Genomic DNA, 27,672 nt, shown 5'->3' with positions numbered 1-27,672 from the left:
TGGAACTCTGCACTTCACGAACTGTAGAACAGAATATGTTAGCCCGCCCAACACGCTCTATTTAAGTACCAGAGCCGCTCTGCGCTCATTGGGCGTCTTGATGATGCACTTTTCTCATTGGACGATCGTGCTTACATCAAATGTCGCTTACTGGTCGGCGTTCTGCCGCTGCCTCGTTTCGGAAAACATAATATTTCCTCCATGCTGTTGGCGGGATTTATAATACTTTCCTTTGTTTCTTTGTGCTTTTAAAACACAGCCTACAATCGCATTTAAAGTATATACCTTTTTAAAAAATATATTATTTCGTTCATTTTGCTTATTATTAGTTATTATTAGCATTATTATTATTTTTGTTCCATGTGTATTACACAAACACGTTTGTTGCACCACTTTAAATTGTCTGTATTGTTGGTTTTGCTTCTGCAAGTGATATAAAACTTCACTTATGTATGTATATAGAGATATATGTAAAGATAGAGAAAAAACAAATCGTACATATTGATTTGTTAATTTTACTATGTCATAAATCATGTGAGTTTTATGCCGTGTGAGCCTATGAAACGATATTATATCTTTTTTTTTTTACATTATCTGGGGAAATTGCACTTTTTCTGTGGAAATGGGTGGCTCTTAAAAGAGCCTTTTGGTTAGAACACGAGAGCGAGTTTACTTGGCCTTGGCTCCTTTCTCGGTCTTCTTGGGTAACAGAACAGCCTGGATGTTAGGCAGCACACCGCCCTGAGCGATGGTTACACCTCCAAGCAGTCTGTTCAGCTCCTCGTCGTTACGCACGGCCAACTGCAGATGACGAGGGATGATACGAGACTTCTTGTTATCTCTGGCGGCGTTACCAGCCAACTCGAGGATCTCAGCGGTCAGATACTCCAGCACGGCAGCCAAGTAGACAGGAGCACCAGCTCCCACACGGTGGGCGTAATTACCCTTACGTAGCAGTCTGTGAACACGGCCCACGGGGAACTGAAGACCGGCACGAGATGAACGAGTCTTGGCCTTAGCCCTAGTCTTACCACTGGTCTTCCTTTTTAAATATGATCTTTATTAAGACATGATTTTCAGAACAAAGTTATTATCATTACATTACAATCCGAACCAGATAAAGAACACAGCAATAACACATACAAAACATAAAATCTATTACATACAAATTTTTACAACTTAAGTATCGACCATGGAAATTTTTTCTTAGCTTTAAGATCTTCAGTTCGCAACCGTCTTAAGTGACAAACAATCTGTTTAAAAACAATGTCAGCACTTATATTAATTTGGTCTATAATTATTTTGCATCTTGTTTTCCAAATCTTTGTATTCACCACACAAATAATTAGCCAGTAAAATTCTTCAATATTTGTATGTACATTATCAAAAATACCATACATTATTGTTCTCATATTTATATCAAAATCCAAATTTAATGTTTTTACTTTATTCCAAATGTTGGTGGTTCTTGTACAGTTCAACAAAAGATGTTCAATTGTTTCTTCTTCCAGACAACCATGTATAGGACATTTAGTGGTGGTGACATAACAACTCCATTTCACAATTGTTCTAACAGGTAGTCTATAATTTATTATTAGCCACATTGTGTCTCTTATATTTTCAGAAATATTTTTAGAGAGTATGTTCTTTATTATTATCTTACTTTCATTTAAATCTGTCTGTCTATACTGTAAGGTTTCTCCATGATAAAATGTATTAATTAATTTATAAATTTCTTTATTTGATAAGTTAATCCAGTCAATATTTAAGTTTGTATGCTTAAATGTGAAATCACCATAAATAAGTTTATAATAAAATACATCTTTTCTTTTCTTTCCTTTTTGTTTCAACCATTCAGATTCCTTTAGTATCCACTTAGCCTTCCTTTCCATTGCTTGTGCTATGTTTTTACAAAATGCAATTTTTAATTTAATGCCTAAGTCGATTACTCCTAACCCTCCTTGTAACTTTGGTTTAAACAGAAGGGTTCGTTTTGTTACCTCCCTATTTGTATTCCATATAAATTTAATACACAATTTGTTCAGGCGATTAATACATTTTTCATCTGGTGGAAAAACAGTAGCAAGAAATAATAATTTAGATAAAATAAAGGTTTTAATAATATGTATGCGAGTTTTATAGTTAGAGCCTTTGAATTTGTCCAGTTCATGTTTCACTGACTCTTCTTTCTTTTCCCAGTTTAGTTCACGTGCTCTATCTTTAGATACATATATACCCAGTACTTTTATTTCTTCTTTTATATTAACTTCTAGATAGGGTTGTGTATTTCCTCCTATCCAAATACCTTCTGTTTTCATTTGGTTAAGTTTTGCACCTGCTATTATTTCATATTCATTAAAATAGTCTTTTAATATATTGTATTCAAATTGGTTTTTAATAAAAACTGTTATATCATCAGCGTAAGCTGAGATTTTAATTATGTTGTTCTTAGAAAGTTTTATACCTTGTATTCTTGGGTCATTCTTGATTTTATTTAGAAGAGGGCTAATAGCTAGTACATAAAGGGCTGCACTTAAGGGGCAGCCTTGTTTAACTCCCCGTTCCACTAAGAAGGAATCTGTCAAAACACTGTTTACTTTTACTTGTGTCACAGATGTTTTATATAATAGCTTAACCATATGTATAAATTCAGGAGGAAACCCATAGTGTTCCAACACCAACCAAAGATACTCTCTAGATATTAAATCAAAAGCCTTCTTTTGGTCAAGAGCAATAATAAAATAATCGTTAATGTTTTTATTTGTCATTATCTCTCTTAAAGAATTCAAGTTGTCCCACATATATCTGCCTTTTATTGCACATGTCTGTTCCAATTCTATCAAATTGTCTAAATGTTCATTTATTCTATTCATTAAAATCTTAGCAAATATTTTATAATCTACGTTCATTATTGTAATTTGTCGCCAATTATCAAAATCATGTGAATCTCCTTTTTTAAAAATTAAGTTAATTACACTTTGATAAAAAGATTCATGCATTTTGCAGTTATTTATTCCATCATTAAAAGCGGATGCCAATAATTCCCCCACATCTTGTTTAAATAACTGATAGAATTCGGTGGGTATGCCATCTGTGCCGGGAGATTTACCTTTATTTAGTTGTTTAATGGCAATAAGAGTTTCATCACATGATATAGGTCTTCCTAGGTCTTCTGAACAATAAACAGTATCTTTTGTGCATGTACTCAAAAAGGACCGCACTTTTGTAATGTCTACTTCTATTTTTTTTATACATCTTTTCACAGATATTTCTTATTAATATACATTTTTCACTTTCATCCTCAATTATTTTTCCCTTATCATTTCGTATCCCGGCAATATATTTATTTGATTTTCCTTCTCTTAATTGTTTAATTATATTTGTAATATTTGCTGGTTGATTTATGTCATGACCTGCTTGCATTTGAGGGCTTATAGTTAGTTCATCATTAATTTCAGTTAATTTTATTTTAATGTCATTTAATCTATTCTCTTCTTCAGAGGTCAACCCAGATTTTGTAAATAATTCAATATATTCATCCAACAGTTTATCATAAATGTCGTTATTTTGTTGATGCAATTCCCTACATTTTCGTTTAAAAAACATTCTAATTTGTTCTTTTAAAACTTGCCATAATTCAATATTTGATCTTGTTAATACTTTTAGTTGTTTTATCCTATTAATTTCATTTTTAGTGTCTGAGATAATTATTTCTTCTTTTAAACAACGAGTATTTAATTTCCAATAACCTTTTTGTTCATATCTATATAATAATAGTTTTACATTTAAAGCTAGGTGATCAGAATCAACTAACAGCTCAGTTTTATACGATTTGACATGTATATTTTGTGATACATATATTTTATCAATCCTTGTTTTAACTGATTTGTCCATTCTAGTAAAGCCAATATCGATCGGGTAAATCTGTCTAAACGCGTCTTTTAGCTCTGACATTTCACATATTTTGTTTAAAAATTTACCATCCCTAGATAAAGGTATATCCCTATACGGTATTCTATCTTTTAAGTCAGAAATTATATTAAAATCTCCACACATTATTACGGGGAAACCAACATATAGTATCTCGAGAAGTTTATGTAGTATTTTCATCTTACCTGAACGATCTGTGGGTGCATAAACATTTATGATTCTTATTTTTTTATTATTAAAAAAACAGTCGACCAAAAGTAGACGACCCGGCACAAGATGTCTAGTCTTAATTATTCTTACTGTTTTTTTTTTTAAAAAGATTCCAATTCCGTCGGCTCTATCTTTACCTATTGATATAATACATTCACCTATTGTCCATAGTGAAGACATTTTTTTTACATCTTCTAAAGTTGTCAATCTTAATTCTTGGGAACATATTATATCACAGCGTTTATTCATAAATTTAGCTATTTTTATATTCATATTTTTATCAGATTTCATCCCTCTTACATTTATTGATATTATATTCAATGTCATTTTAAAATAATTTAAGTGTTACGTTTAATACCTAATGAGATCATTCAGGTAAGATGTCAACTAACAATATTTAGTCTGCATCTTTTACTCGTTTACTCGTGTCCGCTATAGATGAAATTTTTTTACGTCTCTTTGAGATGCCTTTTTTTTCAGCCACTATGTTAACTGTGTTAGGTGAGTTAGCTTTTTTTATTACTGTTTGAACAGAATTTTCATCATTCATTGTTGTGGTGTCAGTTTGTCTTTCACCTGAATCAACTTTGGGTATCGGGGGAGGTTCTTCATCAGATGTAGCGTTTGAAGATGTTGAGTCCTCGGTGTCGCTGTCTGTATCGGAGGAGGTAGTGGTGGATCCATCAGAATCTGAACTCTCTTCTTGTTGATCTTTCTTTTGCTCTTGAGTCGGAAGTACCTCTTCTATTTGCTGTTGAGTTGAAGGCGTCTGTGCAGGCAGCTGCGTGTTTGCAACATTTACGACGGATACTGTACAAGGACTTTGCAGAATTTTAGTTCTATTACTATACGATTGTGGGCAGGAAAAGTATGAATGTCCTTCTTGTCTGCATAAATTGCAGATCTCAGAATTGTCACATAGTTTGGCTTTGTGTCCCAGTTGACCGCATTTCCAGCATTTAATCGTGTCGCATTCTTTAGCTTGATGACTTGAAGATGTACAAATGTAGCACCGTTGTTGTTGTCCAGGAAAGGTGATGTTCCCGTTGTACGGCCCCATCGAGATAGAGTTTGGGATTTGCATTAGGTTTCCACCATCGTCCCTCTTGACTTTTATTTTGTACCTCCGTACACCATACCATATTCCAAACTGGTCTACTGGTTTTTGAACAGGTTGTAGTATATGTGCAAACCTCATAATGTACTGATCGACATCCTCATCCGCAACTCTTCCAGTCCAGAACTTTACAACGATGAACTTTACGTCATTTGGAATTGAAGAAACCAGTTCCCAGTGTTTCCAGAAACCACTTCCTGCACCATTACTAAATATATTGGTGAATTTTGCCAAAGTCTGTGAGCGGAAAAAACATATTTCAAAGTCCTTTCTGTTTGGGAGAGCAATAAAGGAGTAGATGTCTGTGGCGTTAATCCATTCGCTTTGGAGAAGGTGAAAACCCACTTCCGAGCGGTTTAGAGCTTCCTCGTCGCCCACATATCTAAGCCGAGCCCAGTGCCTCCCCACCGGAGGTGAGGAGGCAACACTGGGAGACATAGGGCAAGTTGTTTAATAACTCAGTTACCAGGTACCACCGGTCTTCCCTCGTCCACTCATTTTGATAATCAGATGTGTTCGTGGAACAAAATTTTGATGATCAGATGCGTTAGCGGAACAAAACCTCGGCCACTCATTTTGATGATCAGATGCGTTAGCGGAACAAAACTGAACTAAACCGTGAGAGAGCTCGAAGCGGTGTTATATAGGCAAACTGGCCTCTCTCCTATTGGCTTAGAGCGAAGGCTCAGCTGAGCCAATCCTAAACGCGCCGTCATGTCTCAGGGAAACACATACACGCCCCCTCACATACTGCCCCACTCCTCCCCTCTCTTCTCCTCCGTTCTCCCGCCCGTGTAATGTATGATACAGAAAAGCTTCTCTTAAACAACAATTATATTATATTATGTCACAATAACATTTACATTATGTAAAGAGCTCATATACGTGAGTGCACATACATATACACATTTATGAGGATGTGTGACAAAATCATTATTACACATAAAACAGGACCAGTCATACTTAGTGTTAACTCCTTGCTTATTACACTCTCTCCACAAAATATGTATGGATGGATGGTTGCATGTATGAATAGTTGTATGTTTGCATGCATGCTTATATGTATGTGTTTAGGAAACGACTCTTTATGGGAGGAAATAGGTGGCTCTTAAAAGAGCCGTTTTAAGAAAATAAAAATAATAAAACATAAACATGTTTACTTCTTCTTGGGTGCAGCTTTTTTGGCCTTGGCCGCTTTGGGTTTAGCGGTCTTGGGTTTGGCTGCCTTGGCTTTTTTAGGACTCTTGGCTGCCTTCTTGGGGGTCACCGGCTTCTTAGCCTTCCTGGGGCTCTTGGTGGCTTTCTTAGCGGCAGCAGCGGGTTTCTTGACCTTCTTGAGGGACTTCTTAGCGGCGGGTTTCTTGGCTGTTACCTTCTTGGGCTTCTTTGCAGCGGCGGGTTTCTTTGCGGCCTTTTTCACTTTAGGAGCGGCGGCTTTTTTGGCCGCGGGCTTCTTCGCCTCGGTCTGCTTCTTGTTGAGCTTGAAAGAGCCTGAGGCGCCGGTGCCCTTGGTCTGCACCAGGATGCCCTTGGTCACCAGGCTTTTGACGGCGAGTTTGACGCGGGAGTTGTTCTTCTCCACGTCGTATCCACCTGCAGACAGAGCTTTCTTCAGGGCGGCCAGGGACACGCCGCTCCTCTCCTTGGAAGCGGAAACAGCTTTGACGATCAGCTCGCCGACGCTGGGACCCGCTTTCTTGGGTTTGGCCGCGGTCTTCTTTTTAGGAGCCTTGGCGGGGGCCGAGCTGGCCGGTGCTGGAGCTTCTTCTACCATCGTTGTTGGAGCTAAAACGGCGCTAAGAAAGAGCGAGTGAAGCGCTGTGCTCTGTTGTACAGAGATTCCTCCCACTTACGAGAGGGGGCGGGGCTTTATAGCACACATGAGAACTGTGTAGACTCAACTCGGCCAGCGCAGCGTCTGTGTGCTTCCGTGACACATGCGCACTTGTGTTTTCTCATGGCAAATAATGATTAAAATACAAGTCCTGATATAAAATACGAGATAATAAAGTGCACGTCGGCCGAACATAAGCTCTCTCGTTCATGTAAAAGCCCGCAAAGGGAACCTAACGATGCTCTGTTTCCTTGTGTTCTGCTAAAACAGCACACCGCTCCTGATGCGTAAAGCGACGCAGCGCACATTTCACATCTTATTACACGTAAAAATATGCTGAGGAAACTCGATCTTCTTGTAGACACAAGCTGAAAAGAGCAAACCAGACCTTGGTGTTTTCCACATGTATTTTTAAGCGGATGTGAGCTTCATTTTCTACTAGAAAAATAGACTGTTTAGTGCGAAGTAAAACACAGCTACCAAGCAGGACTAGGTCGAGTCCAGGGTGCTTAACTGTCATGTAGCTGAAAGAACAAATGTAAGAAAAAAGTAAATATAACAATTTAGAATAATAATCATGATAATGAGAAGAATATTTTAATACACTAACATTCATTTCAGTCATTCCTACATATTTGTGCTGTAAGATCCACAGAACATCCCCGTGTCAGCTTTAAGTTCACATATACTGACACATTTCTAAAACAACACATGGCTCCAACATTCACATTCTACTGATCTTTCTAACACTCACAAAACAGATTCAAGTCTATTTTAGTTATTTATCTGATACAGCTCTTTTATAAAGATGCACTTTTTAATGTTTAACTCAGAAATGCCTTTAACACATCCGACACATACAATGTCTTATTTCACTTATTTGGCTTTTATTGATACACAGCTAAGATCACTTTCACTACAACTAAGATGTGTCTGACTTTGAAATATCACAGATGTCACTTATAAAGACTTGCGTCAGTATTGTTCAGCACCGAAGAATCTGAACACTGTTTTACACAATTTTTTTTCTCTCTCTCTCTCTCTCTCTCTCTCGTTGCATGATGGGAGTTGGTGGGTGTGAGTAGCGTGCGCGTGTGAGAGCGAATGAGTCTCTTAAACTAAAAAAACTTATTTTCTGACTTTCCCGATCTGTTTTTTTTCTGATCTGGAGCGTCGTTACACCTATAAAAACACATAAATAAAACCGTGGTATCGGTTAGCGCGCATAATAGCGAGTTTAACGTGATTATTGTTAAGCCGGTGGCGGGGTCCAGAATGGCCGCGGCTCACCTGAGCGGTGAAGCCCGTCCTCTCTCCCTCCGTCACGGGGCGCGGTGTGAGGTGGGTGCTGAGGTACCGGTGGAGCAGGTGTTGTTAGCGGTGGGCGAGTGTGTCGGCTGTGAGAACATCGTGTCGGCGTCTCGCATGAACAAAGCGGTGGTGGCGTTTCTGAGGGAACAGGAACTCGTACACCAGCTAATAGCATCAGGAATCAAGGTAGGAGATAGTTTCTTTTCTGTTACTCCGCTGGGAGGAACAACTAAAAAAGTTACCATCTCTAATGTTCCCTCGTTTATACCAGACGAGGTGATAGAAAGGGAACTGACTCGGTTTGGTAAAATAGTGAGCAGTATGAGAATTGTTCTTTTAAACTGCAAAAATCCTGCATTACAGCATGTAGCTTCCTTTAGGAGAACAGTGCTCATGTTTCTAAAGGAACCTTATTTAGATGTCTCTTTTAGGGTACACCATGAAGAGAAATCTTTCATGTTATACGCAAGCACTGGTAACATGAAGTGCTTTGAATGTGGGGATTTGGGCCATAAAAAGGTCACCTGTCCTGGACTGCTAACACATAAAAACACTACAGGGAAGAGACGTACTGTGGTTGCATTGCATTAAGTGTCAGAAAAATCCTCTCTTGTGTAGATGTGCCTGTGTTTGTTTCTTCTTTAAAACATACGTGCCATGACCCAATCAGATTTAACATCATTAAACAAGTTTATAGTTCATTTCCAGAGGTGGAAAGTAACGAATTACATTTACTCGCGTTACTGTAATTGAGTAGTTTTGTTGTGTACTTGTACTTTTTAAAGTAGATTTTACAACCTGTAATTTTACTTTTACTTAAGTATGTTTTGTATTAAGAATTGTAATTCGCTTCATTTTAAATAACATCCGTTACTGAGTAAAAAAAAGAAAGAAAAAGAAAACAATAAAAAAAAACTCGACATTAAACTGTTTGATCCGGCCCGCTGAGCATTTACACATTTGTGTTCTTTAGAGTCGGGCTTGAGAACTGAATCACTGAGTTAACTAGTCAGAAACGACTCACTCTGTTTCATTATGATGTTGTGCATAAACAACTCCATGAATCGGTTCATTTAGTGAAGAGATTCAGATGTATAAAGCAATCAGAGCTTCACATTCTGGGTGGAATTTCAATCTCTTTCTTCATTGGTTGTTCTATAAATGACAGTTTAGTGAACGAATCACCAATTTAAGCTTTTTACCGGGAAATCCGAGAGAACAAATCTAGTTTTCATTAGTTAGGTGGATAAGACAGTTGGGTATGGATTTATATATTCTGGAAACATACAAGATGGTTTTATATAAAGTGGATTATATCCTTAATGGAACTATACATGGATATGTAGATCAGGTAAGAAGATAAGTGGTTATGATTTTCTGTTGCTGTGTGACTGATCTGGGTCGCGGTTCTGCTGCTGCTTACGGTTGGCTACGATAGTAAAGCATTATGAAATATTGTGATTTTTTATGTTCATTATTTTTGAGTATTTATTTAAGCATAAATGTGATTGTGAGATTATGCTGGTTTGTTTTGGATTTTGATCATGTTCCTATGACGGTGTAAGACCCGTTATATTTTTTATAGGTGCAACCGTAACCACCTAACCCTTCTATTGAGGATAAACAGAAATAATGCGGTTTTGAATTGACAACAGCAGTTGCAGTGTGTTAGGTGTGTAGAGGTTAAATCCACACATGAACTGCTGATATGCTGCATGGTAACGTTTACTCTGAGTACATTTTAAATTACTGAGTAATCTTTTTACTTGAGTAGATTTTTAGACTAGTAATTTTACTCGTACTTAAGTAAAAAATCATTAAAGTAATAGTACTTTTACTTGAGTACAATATTTTAGTACTCTTTCCACCTCTGCTTTTAGGCTATGTCTGGAACATGGCTGCCATCTTGAAAGCCCCCATATTGGATCAAGGGCAAGTTTTTCCAATGGGAAGGTGGTCATGTAGCACATCAAAGATGCCAAGACAGAGACAGACTGTAAACTGTTGCCTGTAAACTTTAAAAGCTCTGGTTAAGTATAGACCGCTACAAGGCTATGTTAAGAGCCCAGCAGATAGTCAGGTGGCTAAGTGGGTAGCACTTTCGTCTCATAGCAAGAAGGTCCTGTGTTTGATTCCCAGGTAGGGATGTTAGGGTCCTTTCTGTGTGGAGTTTGCATGTTCTCCCCGTGTCCGTGTTGGTTTCCACCGGATGCTCCGGTTTCCTCCCACAGTTCGAAGACGTGCAAGTGAGGAGAATTAAAGACACTAAATTGTCCAAGACTGTGTTTAATATAACCTTGTGAAATGATGAACCTTGTGTAATGAGTAACTACCGTTCCTGTCATGAATGTAACAAAAGTGTAAAACAAGACATTAAAATCCTAATAAACAAACAAACAATCCACTGTAATTTTGGCTTTGTGTTTGTTTTGCCATCAGTTTTGTAAAGATTGTTCATTTTTCTCCTTCTTCCTTACCCACTTTCCCCATTGTGAACAGGAAAGAAGGCAGCCATACATTCATACATGTAGGTATTATTATGTTTAGCCTATTAGGTAAAAAGTGGGTGCTTCCCCTTGTATTTTTTTTATTTGTTAGTTAGTTTAGGCCTGATTAGGCAGTTTAGCTGTTTTTCTTATTTGTTTTATTTGGCACCGTCTACAGTTCACTTTGTGAGTGGGAGCTTTGTTGGATTTTAAGTTCCAGTGTGTACATTTGTGTTCTCTAATTAATACACTTTGTTTGTAAAAACCTGTAACATTTAAAGACCTGCTAAGTGAAGTTGATTTAGCTGGGTATGAATCTGGTTTTCTGCTTATTTTTACACCTCTTCACTGAGTTATGTACCAGCAATTACTGTACCTTTAAACCATGACTAACCATGTACATGTAACAGATATGGTAATATGAGATCATGTGACCATGGTAAAAAAAATATATATATTTGAGATGTTGCCCTCTTGTGGCACTTTTATGTCTTTGGACTGTGGGAAAAAAAACTTAGCATCTGGAGGAAAACCATGCAGACAAAGGGAGAACATGCAAACCTCCTCTTGTGGAACTTTTGGAGAATTGTAAAAAAAAAAGTAATATGATATAATACGAGATCTTGTGATCATGTTGAAAAAAATCTGATGTTGCCTTCTTGTGGCACTTTTAAAGAACTGTTAAAAATGAGTTATGATATGGCAATATGAGATCTTGTTAACAAGGGTAAAAAAAATCTTGTGATGTTGCCCTCTTTTGGCACTTTTGGAGAATTGTAAAAAAAAGTAATCTGAAATGTTAATACACTATATTGCCAAACGTATTCACTCACCCATCCAAATAATTGAATTCAGGTGTTCCAATCACTTCCATGGCCACAGGTGTATAAAATCAAGCACCTAGGCATGCAGACTGCTTCTACAAACATTAGTGAAAGAATGGGTCTCAGGAGCCCAGTGGATTCCAGCATGGTACTGTAATAAGATGCCACCTGTGCAACAAGTCCAGTCGTGAAATGTCCTCGCTACTAAATATTCCACAATCGACTGTCGGTGGTATTAAAACAAAGTGGAAGCGATTGGGGATGACAGCAACTCAGCCACAAAGTGCTAGTCCATGTAAAATGACAGAGAGCGGATGCTGAGGCACAGTGCGCAGAGGTCGCCAACTTTCTGCAGAGCCAATCAATACAGACCTCCAAACTTCTTGTGGCCTTCAGATTAGCTCAAGAACAGTGTGTAGAGAGCTTCATGGAATGCATCCAAGCCTTACAACACCAAGCATAATGCAACACGTCGGATGCAGTGGTGTAGAGCACACCGCCACTGGACTCTAGAGCAGTGGAGACGTGTTCTCTAGAGTGATGAATCACGCTTCTCTGTCTGGCAACCCGATGAACGAGTCTGGGTTTGGCAGTTGCCAGGAGAACGGTACTCGTCTGACTGCATTGTGCCGAGTGTAAAGTGTGGTGGAGGGGGGGGGTCATGGTGTGGGGTTGTTTTTCAGGAGTTGGTCTCGGCCCCTTAGTTCCAGTGAAAGGAAACCTTAATGCTTCAGCAGACCAAGAGATTGTGGACAATTTCATGCTCCCAACTTTGTGTTCCCAGTTTGGTGATGGTCCCTTCCTGTTCCAACATGACTGTGCACCAGAGATAATGCATAAAGACTTAGACGAGCGAGTTTGGTGTGCAATAACTCGACTGGTCTTCACAGAGTCCTGACCTCAACTCGATAGAACACCTTTGGGATGAATTAGAGCTGAGACGGTGAGCCAGGCCTTCTCGTCCAACATCAGTATCTGACCTCACAAATGCGCTTCTGAAAGAATGGTCAAAATTCCCATAAACACATTCCTAAACCTTGTGGAAAGCCTTCCTTGAAGAGTTGAAGCTGTTATAGCTGCTAAGGGTACATCATTTTAAACCCTATGAATTAAGAATAATGCATCACTCAAGTTCATATAGGTGTGAAGGCAGGTGAGTGAATACTTAAGGCAATATAATGTATGTCTTGTGACCATAATAGAAAAAATCTTTGTAATGTCGCCCTCTTAGAACACTTTTGGAGAATTGTAAAAAAAAATAACATGAAATGGTAAAATGAAAACATGTGACCATGTTGGTAAAAAATTATTGTAATGTCGTGTTTGGTTGTTCTCTCTTTCTGTCATTTTGCAGTACAAGTGGCTGCTGATTGGTTGCAGCCTGTTTTCCACTGCAACCAATAACAGATATGTCCCCAATCCCAATCCGCCTCTCCACTCCACCTCCGTTTGAGCGTTCACGTGGAGTGCTCGCCACATTAAGGGCTGTTCCAAAGTAATTAGGACGGAGGGGAAGTGAACTGTAAAACCCTTCAACAGCGAGTGAACACAAGAGCACACTCAACCACCACACTCCACAGAAGTGCAGCTAGGAAAGGTGAATGGAGGAAACACCTTACAAATGTAAAATATTATATTAAATTATCCTCATAAGGTGTTAGGGAAAATGTAGGCACAGTCTTCTTCAGTCTTTTTAAAGAAAGTAATGAAATCTGTGATCGGTGAACTTAAACTTCATAAATTTCTCAGTGGCTTTGGTGCATTTCTCACATCACTATTAACATTTGCACAACAGTAAGTGCATTTCTCAAAACAATTAGTACAAACTGCAAAACCTAGTTGATAACTTGCAAAAGCGTGTCACTTGCTCCAAATGGAAAGTTCATTCCTCAAAAGCAAGTATTCATGTCAATGAAAGTGTCAGTGTCATCAAAATAAAAAGTCCTGACTCCATTGTTTATGAACAAAATAGTCAAATGGCTTTGTCATGTTTTCATTATGACAGTTCACTCTGTAAGTGTTTTCCAATACAAAAAAGTCAGATCATGGTGACACTACCTAAAAATGCTCAAGACAGCACTATACACTATTAGCACACCCATCTGAAATCTACAGTTAAGTTACACATTACTGTATTTAGTGAGGTAAATGAGTACAAGACACTCAATATGTACAGTGTATCACAAAAGTGAGTACACCCCTCACATTTCTGCAGATATTTAAGTATATCTTTTCATGGGACAACACTGACAAAATGACACTTTGACACAATGAAAAGTAGTCTGTGTGCAGCTTATATAACAGTGTCAATTTATTCTTCCCTCAAAATAACTCAATATACAGCCATTAATGTCTAAACCACCGGCAACAAAAGTGAGTACACCCCTTAGTGAAAGTTCCTGAAGTGTCAATATTTTGTGTGGCCACCATTATTTCCCAGAACTGCCTTAACTCTCCTGGGCATGGAGTTTACCAGAGCTTCACAGGTTGCCACTGGAATGCTTTTCCACTCCTCCATGACGACATCACGGAGCTGGCGGATATTCGAGACTTTGCGCTCCTCCACCTTTCGCTTGAGGATGCCCCAAAGATGTTCTATTAGGTTTAGGTCTGGAGACATGCTTGGCCAGTCCATCACCTTTACCCTCAGCCTCTTCAATAAAGCAGTGGTCGTCTTAGAGGTGTGTTTGGGGTCATTATCATGCTGGAACACTGCCCTGCGACCCAGTTTCCGGAGGGAGGGGATCATGCTCTGCTTCAGTATTTCACAGTACATATTGGAGTTCATGTGTCCCTCAATGAAATGTAACTCCCCAACACCTGCTGCACTCATGCAGCCCCAGACCATGGCATTCCCACCACCATGCTTGACTGTAGGCATGACACACTTATCTTTGTACTCCTCACCTGATTGCCGCCACACATGCTTGAGACCATCTGAACCAAACAAATTAATCTTGGTCTCATCAGACCATAGGACATGGTTCCAGTAATCCATGTCCTTTGTTGACATGTCTTCAGCAAACTGTTTGCGGGCTTTCTTGTGTAGAGACTTCAGAAGAGGCTTCCTTCTGGGGTGACAGCCATGCAGACCAATTTGATGTAGTGTGCGGCGTATGGTCTGAGCACTGACAGGCTGACCCCCCACCTTTTCAATCTCTGCAGCAATGCTGACAGCACTCCTGCGCCTATCTTTCAAAGACAGCAGTTGGATGTGACGCTGAGCACGTGCACTCAGCTTCTTTGGACGACCAACGCGAGGTCTGTTCTGAGTGGACCCTGCTCTTTTAAAACGCTGGATGATCTTGGCCACTGTGCTGCAGCTCAGTTTCAGGGTGTTGGCAATCTTCTTGTAGCCTTGGCCATCTTCATGTAGCGCAACAATTAGTCTTTTAAGATCCTCAGAGAGTTCTTTGCCATGAGGTGCAGTGTTGGAACTTTCAGTGACCAGTATGAGAGAGTGTGAGAGCTGTACTACTAAATTGAACACACCTGCTCCCTATGCACACCTGAGACCTAGTAACACTAACAAGTCGCATGACATTTTGGAGGGAAAATGACAAGCAGTGCTCAATTTGGACATTTAGGGGTGTAGTCTCTTAGGGGCGTACTCACTTTTGTTGCCGGTGGTTTAGACATTAATGGCTGTATATTGAGTTATTTTGAGGGAAGAATAAATTGACACTGTTATATAAGCTGCACACAGACTACTTTTCATTGTGTCAAAGTGTCATTTTGTCAGTGTTGTCCCATGAAAAGATATACTTAAATATCTGCAGAAATGTGAGGGGTGTACTCACTTTTGTGATACACTGTATGTTTCACATTTTTACTGCATATGCTCTTTGCAATTCTAATTTGTTCACAGCATTGTGCTATAGCAAAGTACAAACTTATTTACAACAAACATAAGAAACACCCTTTGGGTAGAGCTGTGCACAACTGTAAACAATATTGCAGTACATATTGGAACTGAATTGGAACATACAACATACACAGTACTGTAAATCATTCTTGCACATCCAGACATTCCTGTCTGTCTGGCCACATATTTTCATAGACATTACAGCGAATATCATCCCTGGCAATGCAGTAAGGAAAGTATCTCCTTAAGTAGCAAATCCACCCTCTGCAGGACTCTGCTGTGATGTCATCACATGCTGCATCCATGGCCACTAGCAGGGCCATTTGGGTATGTGGATGCCGGTCATATACCTTCCACCTCCAGGCAGAGAAAAACTCCTCTATTGGATTAAGGAATGAGGAGTAGGGAGGGAGATATTCCACCAGCATCCTTTCATGTGCTGCAAACCACTGTCTGACCAAATCTGAGTGGTAAAAACTCACATTATCCCATATTACAACATACTTGTTCAGATGGTCTCCATTTAGACCCCTCTCATTCTCAGGTATTATGTCCCAGTAAAGAGTGTCTAAAAAAAGTCAGCAAATGTTTTGGTAAGATTTGCTTGACTGATCTTGAGAAATAGTTCAACATTTTTGTATGTAATGATTTAAGCAATGAAATGAGGACTATTAGTTTTATTGGGAATGACTATTCAGCATTCATAAGTATAGTTCATTTTGACAGACATGACATAAGCAAATGATAATGTTATAAAACAGCAGAGAATTGTATGGAAGCAATTGATGCATGTCCAAAAGCATTTGTAATTTGTTGGAAGGAATGAGAAACTGCTACTATGATGTGCACAAATGACTAAATCTTGTGGAGGCTGAACTAACAGTTATGAGAATTTTAATTCTGATCAGAGAAATGCACCAAAGCAATTGAGAAAAACTGTAACACCATTTTTTGGAGAATTAAAACATAACTATACATTTATACTAGTTATAAAGTAGCAGGTTCTTGCGTCTCCTAAGCTCGTATTTCCGCTTGGAGATGCTGAAATGATAACGGAGCGCAAGACATGACGGTAAGGCGAGAAAGGCATCTATCTGTAGCCATGGTGACGGCAGCTTCCTTATTACGCTCGAAAGCAAAGAGGGCGTCCCAGAGTTGACTCCTGAATTTAGACCCTCCCCTTAATTGGAAGCTCCCTTCACAGCACAGTGTGACTTCATATGGAGTGTGACTCTGTAGTGGAGTGTTAGTGAGGAGAGAACGGTTTGGGAAAGGCCGATGATGAAGTGACTAAACATAAGCAGTACAAGTGGCTGCTGATTGGTTGCAGCCTGTTCTCTACTGCAACCAATTACAATGTATACTTTTAAAGCACTGGTTAAGTAAATACAGCTACAGGCTATGTCAAGTCAAGTCAAGTCAACTTTATTTATATAGCGCTTTTTACAATAGACATTGTCACAAAGCAACTTTACAAAATCCATGACCAACAGATACAAAAACCCCTGTTGAGCAAGCCGAGGGCGACTGTGGCAAGGAAAAACTCCCTAAAAATTACAGGAAGAAACCTTGAGAGGAACCAGACTCAGCAGGGCCCATCCTTCTTGGGTGGTCTGGAGGAAACTTTAAATAAATACATAATTTACACAAAGCATATAAACACAGAATTAAATGAACTAAAAGTTATAACTGGTAATGAATAGATAAATAATCTTCAATAAAGTCTGTAGTGACTTCTTGTCAATCTTGGTGGAAATTACTCCAGACCCATCACATCCGGCAGGAACAGTGTCGTCGCCACGGCAGTCTCGACTTTAATCCTTAACCTTGGCGTGTAAACAGGTTCCCACCAGAATGCCCTTGGAGTAAAACAACAGAGAATGTAGTTAATAATGTACAATGCTAGTTGAGTAAAACAGTTTTACAGAGAGTTTTAGGCTCCGGCAGCCCTAATTATTACAGCATAACTAAAAGGGAGAGCGAGCAGGTAACAAGGTCATGAAGGCTTTCACAGGACATCAGCGCCCATCTCCCCACCGTCATCAAACCTGAGTGATCGGATAAGAGAGGCAGAACGACAGCAACCCAACATCCCTGATCACCACAAGTTTCTATGACCAAGAACCCCCAAGCTCTGCGCCTTTGTCTATATTAATCAAAAGCCTGAGAAAATAAATATGTTTTCAGTCTAGACTTAAACATTGAGACTGTGTCCGAATCCCAAATAGAGGCAGGAAGATTATTCCAAAGTTGTGGAGCTTTGTAAGAAAATGCTCTTCCACCAGCTGTGGTCTTTTTAATTTTAGGAACTATAAGTAACCCTGCATCTTGTGAACGAAGTGGACACGCTGGGTTGTAGTGATTAATAAGTTCACTCAGATACTGTGGAGCCAGACCATGTAGCGCTTTATAGGTTAGTAAAAGTATTTTGTAATCAATGCGGAATTTAATTGGCAGCCAGTGTAGAGATGATAGAACAGGACTAATATGATCAAATTTTTTAGTTCTAGTTAGCACTCGAGCTGCTGCATTTTGAACTAACTGGAGTTTGTTTATGGATCTACCAGAGCATCCAGTTAGAAGAGCATTACAATAATCTAACCGAGAAGTTATAAACGCATGGATCAGTTTTTCAGTGTCATTAACGGATAGTATATTTCTTATTTTAGAGATATTACGCAAATGATAGAAAGCAACTCTAGTAATATTATTAATGTGTGTATCAAAGGAAAGATCTGAATCTATTGTGACACCCAAGTTTTTTACATCTGGGCTAGGAGTAACAGAGAAAGTGTTTAGGTTTAGCACCAGGTTAGACAACTTGTCTCTTGTAGCTTTAGAGCCAACAAGTAAAACCTCAGTTTTATCTGAATTAAGTAAAAGAAAATTACACGACATCCCGTTTTTTATGTCGTTTACACAATCTTCAATCTTACTGATTGTGTCAGTATCATTTTGTGAAATTTTATGCCATGTTTATGAATAATTTCACCTAGTGCAAGCATATAGAGTGTAAATAATAGCGGTCCAAGTACCGACCCCTGTGGAACACCACACTTTACTTTTGTAGTTTCCGAGCATTTATTATTTACATAAACAAATTGCGAGTGGTCAGTCAGATATGATTGAAACCAAGAGAGTGCGAGTCCTTTAACACCTACTGTATTTTCTAGCCTCTCCAGTAAAATGTTATGATCGACCGTATCAAACGCTGCACTAAGATCTAATAGAACAAGAAAAGAGACACATCCATTATCAGAAGACATTAACAACTCGTTAACTACTCTAATTAATGCGGTTTCGGTACTATGATTGGGTCTAAATCCTGATTGAAATTTTTCATGAATACAATTTTCATTCAAATAAGAACATAATTGTTTGGAAACGACTTTTTCCTAATATTTTAGAAACAAAAGGAAGGTTTGAAATTGGCCTATAATTAGCTAGTACATGTGGATCAAGATTAGGTTTTTTAATCAGGGGTTTAATAACAGCACTTTTAAACAATTTAGGTACATACCCAAGGCTAAGGGATGCATTGATTAATGTAAGCAGGGGCTCTACAATAGCTGGGAGTAAATCTTTAAGTAAACGAGTTGGAACAGGATCGAGTATACACGATGATGACTTAGATGATTTAATCAACACAGTTGGTCCATGTCCACAAACAGGTCCATGTCCACGTCCACAACCCACCCTTATCCAGGCCCGTGGCAACGACATCGACCTAGCCAGCAGCCACATCCCAATACCACGACATCCCCACACCTCCTACCATTAAAGAGCGCAAAAAAGGGGGAGTATGGTCCCATAAAGAGTAGCACGCATAGTATTAATGAGAAAAATAAACAAATTATAATAATCGGAACAGTGCGTATAGTTGCTCATATCTAGTTACCGGTCAGCGCTCATAAAGACGTTGCATCAGGGTCCAGAAACCGCCGAGCGTTTTGAATCACTTTGAGGACCGCTGAATATAGGAGAAAAGACTGAACACCTGCTTCTCTCATTGCTTTTTTCACCGCGCTGAAAGCACTGCGTTTCTTGGCCGTGGTTGGAGAGAAATCGGGGAAGAAACTCAGATTCGAGCTGTTCCATGTCAGCTGGCCGGAGCGATGGCACTCTTTGAGGATGAGATCCCGATCCTTGCAGCATAGCAACTTGAAAATGAAAGCGCGAGGTCTGCCGTAATCCGCCGATGCTCTGGAATGAACGCGATGAGCTCGCTCCACTTCCAGCTCTTGGTTAACCAGCGCCGGTAGCCAAATCGGGAGCTGCCTTTTGATGAAGCCGATCGGGTCATCTTTTTCAGCACCCTCCGGTATACCAACCATGCGCAAGTTGTTACGCCTGCTCCGGTCTTGCATGTCGACCACTTTCTGTTCTAGGGCCTCCAAACGAGACGAATGCTCTAAAAGAAGTTTCTTCTGTTTTCTTTGCTCACCTGTAAGGTAGTCGAGCTTCGAACACATGTTCTGGATCGTAGACATGTGTGTTGCGAATTCCCCCCTCATTACCGAAATTTCAGCTAATATCGTTTGCTCTAAACGAGCGAGAGGATCCGCCATGTTGGTCTGAGGCAGCTGAGAGTTGGTCCACCTCACCAACCTGAGAGTTGGTCCACTTCACCTTTTTCTTTACCGGAGACGCATTTGGGGTAAGGTCCAACTTTTTTCTACTCGTGGACATCAGTAACAGAATTATCATCTGTCAGTAAAAATAATACAGGACCAAACTCTCAAAAAAGGGATGGAATGGGGGTGTCGTGTTGGGAGCTCTAACCGACCGCTGCCGAATCCATGTACGGCGTCACGTGACTCCCCAGATTAGAAATTTCTTGTGTATTTGTTGTAGGTCTTTGTATTTATTATACTGTTTTTATTTTATCTGCACTTGTGTATATCATATTGTTTTTCACTTATGTGTTCTGTGTTTTAACAGCATATTGGAAGGGTATATACAGTCAAGCTGGAAAGTCTGCACACCCCTTTTACCTTCTCCATGTTTAATTATGTTACAGACTCATTCTATAATTTTTTCTTCAGACATTAACACACAATCACCAATAAATACAAAGTGAAAACAGGGTTTAGAAAATATGTAATTTTATTTTACAGACATAAATCCTTTATTTAGGGGTTACATATCTGTACACACCCTTAGCTTAAAGCTTGGATGATGCACGCTTGGCAGCAATTACGGCTTCAGTGCATCTTGGGAAAGAAGCTACGAGCTTGGCACACTTGTTTCTGGACATTCCTCTTGGCATATCCTTGCAAACTCCATCAGGTTGGATGGGGAGCATTTGTACACAGCCATTTTCATCTCCTTCCACAGATGCTCCACTGGATTCAGGTGTGGACTCTCAAGGACACGAACAGACTTTCTCTAAAGCCACTCCTTTGTTCTCTTTGGGTGTGTGCTTCGGGTCATTGTCAAGAGCACAAGCCTAAACTGAACACCAGTGATCTCTAATCCCTCAGATAAAACTGTATCTACAATCATTATTCATCAGTAGCTGATATAACCACATGGGTGAGGGATTATACTGGTAAACCTTTGTAAAGCACAAGAATACAGAGTTACATGCACAAATGCAATTTAAAACTTTACTGTGTAAAAGAAGCCTTATGTCAGTGGTGTCCAAACTTTTTTCTAGGAGGGCCAAATTTGATAATGTGAAAGTACCCGGGAGACAACAGTCCCTGATGACATTATTTAAAATAATAAAATATGCATATAAATACGCTGTTATTTAATCATTTTACACAGCGAATAACAACCAAATGTACGCATTCAGGTGAACAAATCAGAACATACAGAAAAAGCTATCTGAATTTCTAACTGAATTTTAAAACTTTCAGAAACTCTGTAAAATAAGACGGGATACATTTACAAAAATAAAACTTATCATGGCTTTATGTACTAAAAGAATGACACATGAACTCTGAGTTTCTCTAAATTATTACTGGGCATAAGTTCTCTCCACCACTCAAATTCTTAGGTCGTTGTTTTAGTACAATACGTCACGTTACATTTTGTTTCCGTTAATCGTTGTTTGTACAACCTGTGTCGCTTTTATCACCTCAACGAGTCTCATTGACGGTTTTGTCACTTCTCATGAATGCGTACTTACAGTGTTGCTGCCACCAATTAGTAAAAGGAGAATTGCATCTATTGTATAATTAATTTTTTTTCTATTTGACTGTGCTGGCGGGCCACAACTAATGCAACTTAAGACAGAAGACGTGGGTCATATAAAATCCGACCTCGGGTCATGATTGTCCTGCAGGCCGGACTTTGGACATGCCTGTCTTTTGTTAGCCATGTCCAAAAGTGGTGTCAGGTTCTCTGTGCTCAGCAGTATCTGGGATGGACCATCACACAGTGGAAACGTTTATTGTGGTCAGACAAATTAGTATTTCAGATCTTTTGGAAGAAATGAAGTAGATTTGGTAAAACATGTTAGTGCTTGTTTATTTTGGGTTTATTTTGTTGGGTTTGGGTTTATATAATTTACATGAAAGTTTAAATGAACTGTGTTAGTGGATCCACCTAGTGACACAAAACCAAACCTACACCCACATCACCAGTTTCATACAAAAGCATCAACTGTGTTATTCATAGTAATAAAATAATGAATAATAAAGTTTATACACAATTTAAACACAAAATGGTCGCACTGATAATTATTAACGATTTAAAACACTATTTTAATAACTATATTAGTCTTTTATTAACTATTAAAATACTAAAGTTTAATTACTGAGTAAATAATGACTTCACACAAAAGCATATCAATTTTACATTACAGAAAATATTGCCATTACAAAAAAAAAAGGAAAAAACAAACAAACAGTCCTAAAGCTTATTAATTATTAATATAAAGATTATTAAAACACAAAGATAACACATTAATGTAATAAATAACTAATCTATAGTGCAACATGTTCTTTACTGCTCTATAGAGGCTTTATTAAAGTATAAACGCAGTTTATTATTCATGATATGTTTAAGTCCTATTTTTTGGAAGACGTGTGTGTGTGTGTGTGTGTGTGTGTGTGTGTGTGTGTGTGTGTGTGTGTGTGTGTGTGTGTGTGTGTGTTTAATGATACTGAGTGTACAATGCACACACAGTAATCACATGTAATATGTAATTGTGTGTGTGTGTGTGTGTGTGTGTTTAATGATACTGAGTGTACAATACACACACAGTAACCACATGTAATATGTAATTGTGTGTGTGTGTGTGTGTGTTTAATGATACTGAGTGTACAATACACACACAGTAACCACATGTAATATGTAATTGTGTGTGTGTGTGTGTGTGTGTGTAATATGTAATTGTGTGTGTGTGTGTGTGTGTGTGTGTGTATGTAATATGTGTGTGTGTGTGTGGTAATATGTGTATGTGTGTGTGTGTGTGATTGGCTGTAAATGGAGTTGAAGTTGTTTCAGCTCCACTGTAGAACTGGGTGACGTCACAGTCGCTGTTCTGAGCTCCTCTATTAAATCCTGATGGAATAAAAGTTCGGGTTTGGTGAAGCTGCTCTGTTTTCACCTCTTCACTCATCATGGCTGAGAAACAGAAGAGACGTGAGAACCAACGTGCTTCTTTAATGCAGAGATTCTTTTGTTGGCCGGTTTGTCTGACCCGTCCTCGGACGTCTTCTCAGGACGACCTGAATGAGGACAGCAGACAGAAATACGATGTGGACAGAGAGAACAGAATCGTTATGGAGGGATTTCTGTTCAAGAGGGCCAGCAATGTGTTTAAGACATGGAACAGGTTTGTAGAAAGCTCAAGTGGATTCAAAACGTTTTATTTTCATTAAATATCAGTATTTTTTATTCACTTATTTACTTAATTAACTGATCAAAATAAATAAATCCTCAGATAAAATATTATATTAGATAAAAAGTGATACACAAAACTTGTTGACATGAAATAAAGCACTGAACAAACCCTGATGTACTGAACAGTTTCATTCCTGCAGTAATATTGTCAGTAATATTCAGTAGCTGCAGCTGTTTCTGTGTTTTTCTCTGCAGGCGCTGGTTTATGATTAAGGACAATCAGCTCATTTACAAGAGCAAGTCTAAGGTGAGTCACATGACCTTTTCCAACCTGATTTCATTTTCCTTGGTCAGGGTCTCGGGGGTCTGGTTACACAGGGAAACACTGGACACAAGGCAGGAATCACCTGAACAAAGTGCCAATCATCACAGGGGCTTCAGCCACCAATCCTGAGACATGGCCCATGACGTCTGTGTCGATGTCTGGCTGGTCAATAGCACTGCTGGGATTTAAATCAGTTAGGGGTCACCACAGCAGATCATTCGTCTCAATCTTGTCCTGTCCTAAACACACTACTCTGTCCCTGCTCATGCAGAGCACCACTCACTCACCCATTTAACTACCCACGTACACACAAAGGCATTTCAGGGTAGCCACTCCACCTTCTGCATGCTTTGGGGTTGTGTAAGGTAACCAAAGTACCTGGAGGAACCTCATATAGACACAAGAACACTTTACATTCAGTAAAACTAAACATTATACAGCATGAACTGTTAAAATGTGCTTTTAGGATCATGTGTTATTTTTGGTGTAAATTTTGTTTGTTTGTAACCAGCGTGAGGCGACTGTGCTGATAGAAGATGTGAGATTGTGTAGGATTGAACACTGTGAGAACATCAGACACAGCTTTCACTTCCAGCTGGTTTCACCCACTAAGTGAGTGCTGTTCAATAATAATACTCATTTATATATATTACATTTGTAAACACCTTTCTCACACAAAATACATAAATTATATTATTAAAATGTGTATTGTGTGTGTGTGTGTGTGTGTGAAGGAGGTGTTTTTTGAAAGCTGATTCAGAAGAGATTGGACAGGCTTGGATGAAAGTAATACAGAACATCATTACCAAGCCTGATGATGCTGGCAGATCAGACAGCTGGGAGGTAACACCTTCTGAGAATCACTGAGACGTGTATATATCTAATGATGTAATAATACAGCAACACAAAGTCTCTCATTTAAAAACATTAAGTGTGAATTGTGATGTTGTTCCCTGTATGATATTTTATTTGCATCTGTGTAACACCAGTATGATCTGTTTGATAGACACTAGACAGGAAGTCGTCATTGTCTGCAGTTAGTTCAGACTCAGATCAGCATCAAAAAGCATCTGAAGCTTCAGGTAATATTGAGATTACAGCTGAATCAAACCTTACCTGCAGACTTTAGCTTCAAAATAGCTGAACTGTTTCTGTTTGACTGTTTCTGTTTCACCTTCTTCCCTCGACACCTTCCTACCTTTGACCTTTAGCCTCTGTAGCTGAGATCAGCCTTGGTGAAGTGATCTTTGAATGTGCTGCTGAGTTGAATGACTCTGATGCCTCTGTTGAGAGCGGTGGTAAGTATAGTACATACAGCTTTTCAGGGGTTTGTTCTGTAGGTGCAGAAGAAGAAATCCTGAGCAATGAAGAAAGCCCAGAGGATCCAACCACCAGCGTTCATTTCTTCAACATCCTGAACCATGAAGGTCAGTTTAATCTCCACTAATTCCTGTAATAATATATTGTTGTACATCTGTTACCTGCTACATCAACCAATAGAGATTATATTACACCTGCAGAAATACAGAATACAGCCAAACACCACTGACAGCCTTTATATAACAGATATTTAGTACTGCTGATATGATGTACATTTTCTATGTGAATTTGACTTAAATGGAATAAAAATCACTTTTACAGAGAGTTTTGATTGTTGCTACACTGTGGGAGAGCTGCTGGGAGAAGGAGGCTGTGGTGCGGTTTATGCTGGTGTTTGTAATGCAGATGGGAAACAGGTGAACATCAGCACATAAACACAAGACAGGAAGTGTAGAGCATTACACATTAATAAGATACAATCAGAAGGAGAAATGTTCTATTTGGATGATGAGATTCTTTAACTAAACCCTAATGTTTATTATTATTACTTCTGTACAACTAAATCCACTAATTGTGTTTGTATTTGTGAACAGGTTGCTGTGAAATATGTGCTGAAGGACCCCCGCGACAGATTCATCACTATTGTAAGTTCATCTTTTTCTTTTACTAATAAAGTATCACAAAGACTCAACAAGGTTTAGACAAGATAAAAACCTTCATAGACCAGATCTAGACCAAAACTGTTGGTCCACTTACTGCCTTAGACCAGCCCAGATCTTTACTAACAGACCTGCTCATCATAGTTTAGACCTACTACTGATTCCAAACCTTGTCTGTTGTTCTATTAGCCTGGAGAGAAGTACCCACTTCCTGCGGAGGTGGAGTTAATGAAGATGGTATCCAAGCCACCTCACTGTAATTCTGTGCTGAAACTACTGGATTGGTTTGACACGCCCGAGCACTACATCCTAATCCTGGAGCGACCCGTCCCCTGTATGGACCTCTTTGACTTCATTCAGCAGTTCCCAATGAATGAAGCTGTGGCTCAGCTCATCATGTGGCAGGTGGTTCTGGCTGCAATTCACTGCCATGATTGTGGAGTTTTTCACCGGGACATCAAGCCAGAAAATCTTCTGGTGAACACAGAGACACTGGAGGTCAAGCTGATCGACTTTGGCTGTGGGGACTTACACAAGGAAACAGCGTACACCTCATTTTCAGGTAAGTTCCCCTCAGAAGTACTTAGTTACAGAATGAAATGGATTTGAGTGGAGAAGTATTTCTCTAAAGCATTTCTCCCTTTCACTCAGGCACTAAGTCATACGCTCCACCTGAGTGGATAGTTGAGAAGGAAATGTATGACTGCCCTGCTACTGTGTGGAGTCTGGGCGTACTCCTGCACACCATAGTTTGTGGAGAGATGCCGTTCGGGGATGAAGTGGAGATTGTTGATGGGGGCCTGGACTTTTTACCTGAACTTTCTGACAGTAAGAAAATGGAAGCAGCTCACATTAAGATCTAGAAACACACAGTCTGTAAAACCTGCATGAAAACATGATTTAAAAAGTTTGATCAAGTTTATATTGTCATTACGATGATAGAAAGTGTAAATAAGAAATCTAGTTTTAAATACAACAACATTTTAATATCATTTTATCACTGCACACAGCATGCTACCATCTGATAAGTAGGTGTCTGGAGAAACAGCCTGAAAAACGTCTCAGCCTTAAAGAAATCCTTCAGCATGAGTGGTTTACAGAGAACAGTATGAGGTTAGGGTTAGTAAGAATGAAACAGACTTAATAAGTTAAAAGATCTAAAAGATCTTGTAATATGGTCTAGATCACAGAGAATACTAACAAAGATTGTAAAGCTAATATAATTAGGATAAGTAGAAGTAATAACATGAAACTATTAAAATATTGATTGTATTTTGTGTTTCTGTAATGTAATTTCTTGTGTGTTTATTCTACAGGCATCTGCGTGGATGAAGATTATAGAAAGAAGACTGTGTGTGTGTGAAAGACCTTAAATAAAAATAAAGGTTATTGTGTAAATAACACCTGGTTTCAATGTAGTTTCATGTAACAATCACTGTGAATGTGAAGAAGATTCCTCAAGTTCTCAGAGACAAAATGATTAACAAATCACATGAACTGAAAGAGCTACAGAGCCACGACACAAATATTTTGTTAGTTCAGCTAGTTTATAATTGATCAAATATCTGTTAGTGTGAGAATTTATAAGTAAAAAGTTTCTGGAACCACAAATTGTTCCCAGACCTCTGCACCACACACTAGATTTAAACAATCACTTAAAATAGATTTAGGTCGAACCAAAAACAGCAAAAACACAAATAATAAACAATTAACTACACAATCTCACTCAGCTCATTCTCCAATGGTTACCAGACCCACTGCAACCCTGACCAAGATAAAGCTTTGGTAAAACAGACTATGAATGAATGAATACAGAATAGTGCCACAAACCATCATCGTGCCTTTGTTAAAGAAGTGGTCAGTGTCCTGCCTCAACCACTATCGTCCTGTAGCTCTCACACCTCTTGTCATGAAGTGCTTTGAGAAACTCGTCATTAAGCATGTTAAGACCCCGCTGTCCCCCTCAATGGACCCACTGCAGTTCATGTATCATA

At 39.0% G+C, this 27,672-nt stretch overlaps 1 protein-coding gene across 3 annotated transcripts; it reads left to right on the top strand.

The window, feature by feature from the left end:
- Positions 1-13,266: 13,266 nt before the first annotated feature.
- LOC134306495 (serine/threonine-protein kinase pim-2-like) lies at positions 13,267-27,079 on the top strand. Of its 3 annotated transcripts, none has more exons than XM_062990336.1 (13): positions 13,269-13,309; positions 23,027-23,366; positions 23,630-23,681; positions 24,211-24,311; positions 24,434-24,542; positions 24,706-24,781; positions 24,911-25,126; positions 25,341-25,435; positions 25,613-25,663; positions 25,868-26,240; positions 26,330-26,506; positions 26,689-26,797; positions 26,995-27,079. In XM_062990336.1, the coding sequence occupies exons 2-13, from the start codon at positions 23,152-23,154 to the stop codon at positions 27,008-27,010; spliced, it is 1,590 nt and encodes a 529-aa protein (XP_062846406.1). In that variant the 5' UTR covers positions 13,269-13,309; positions 23,027-23,151; the 3' UTR covers positions 27,011-27,079. The 3 variants fall into 3 exon arrangements, with proteins under 3 accessions (XP_062846408.1, XP_062846406.1, XP_062846407.1); XM_062990337.1 differs by having other exon boundaries at positions 13,270-13,309; positions 26,689-26,791; XM_062990338.1 differs by lacking the exon at positions 26,689-26,797 and having other exon boundaries at positions 13,267-13,309.
- The last annotated feature ends 593 nt before the right edge of the window (positions 27,080-27,672 follow it).

The sequence above is a fragment of the Trichomycterus rosablanca genome, unplaced genomic scaffold (genome assembly GCF_030014385.1).
Source record: "Trichomycterus rosablanca isolate fTriRos1 unplaced genomic scaffold, fTriRos1.hap1 scaffold_195, whole genome shotgun sequence".
Classification (NCBI taxonomy): Eukaryota; Metazoa; Chordata; class Actinopteri; order Siluriformes; family Trichomycteridae; genus Trichomycterus; species Trichomycterus rosablanca.
This window is presented reverse-complemented; position numbering and strand designations above follow the sequence as displayed.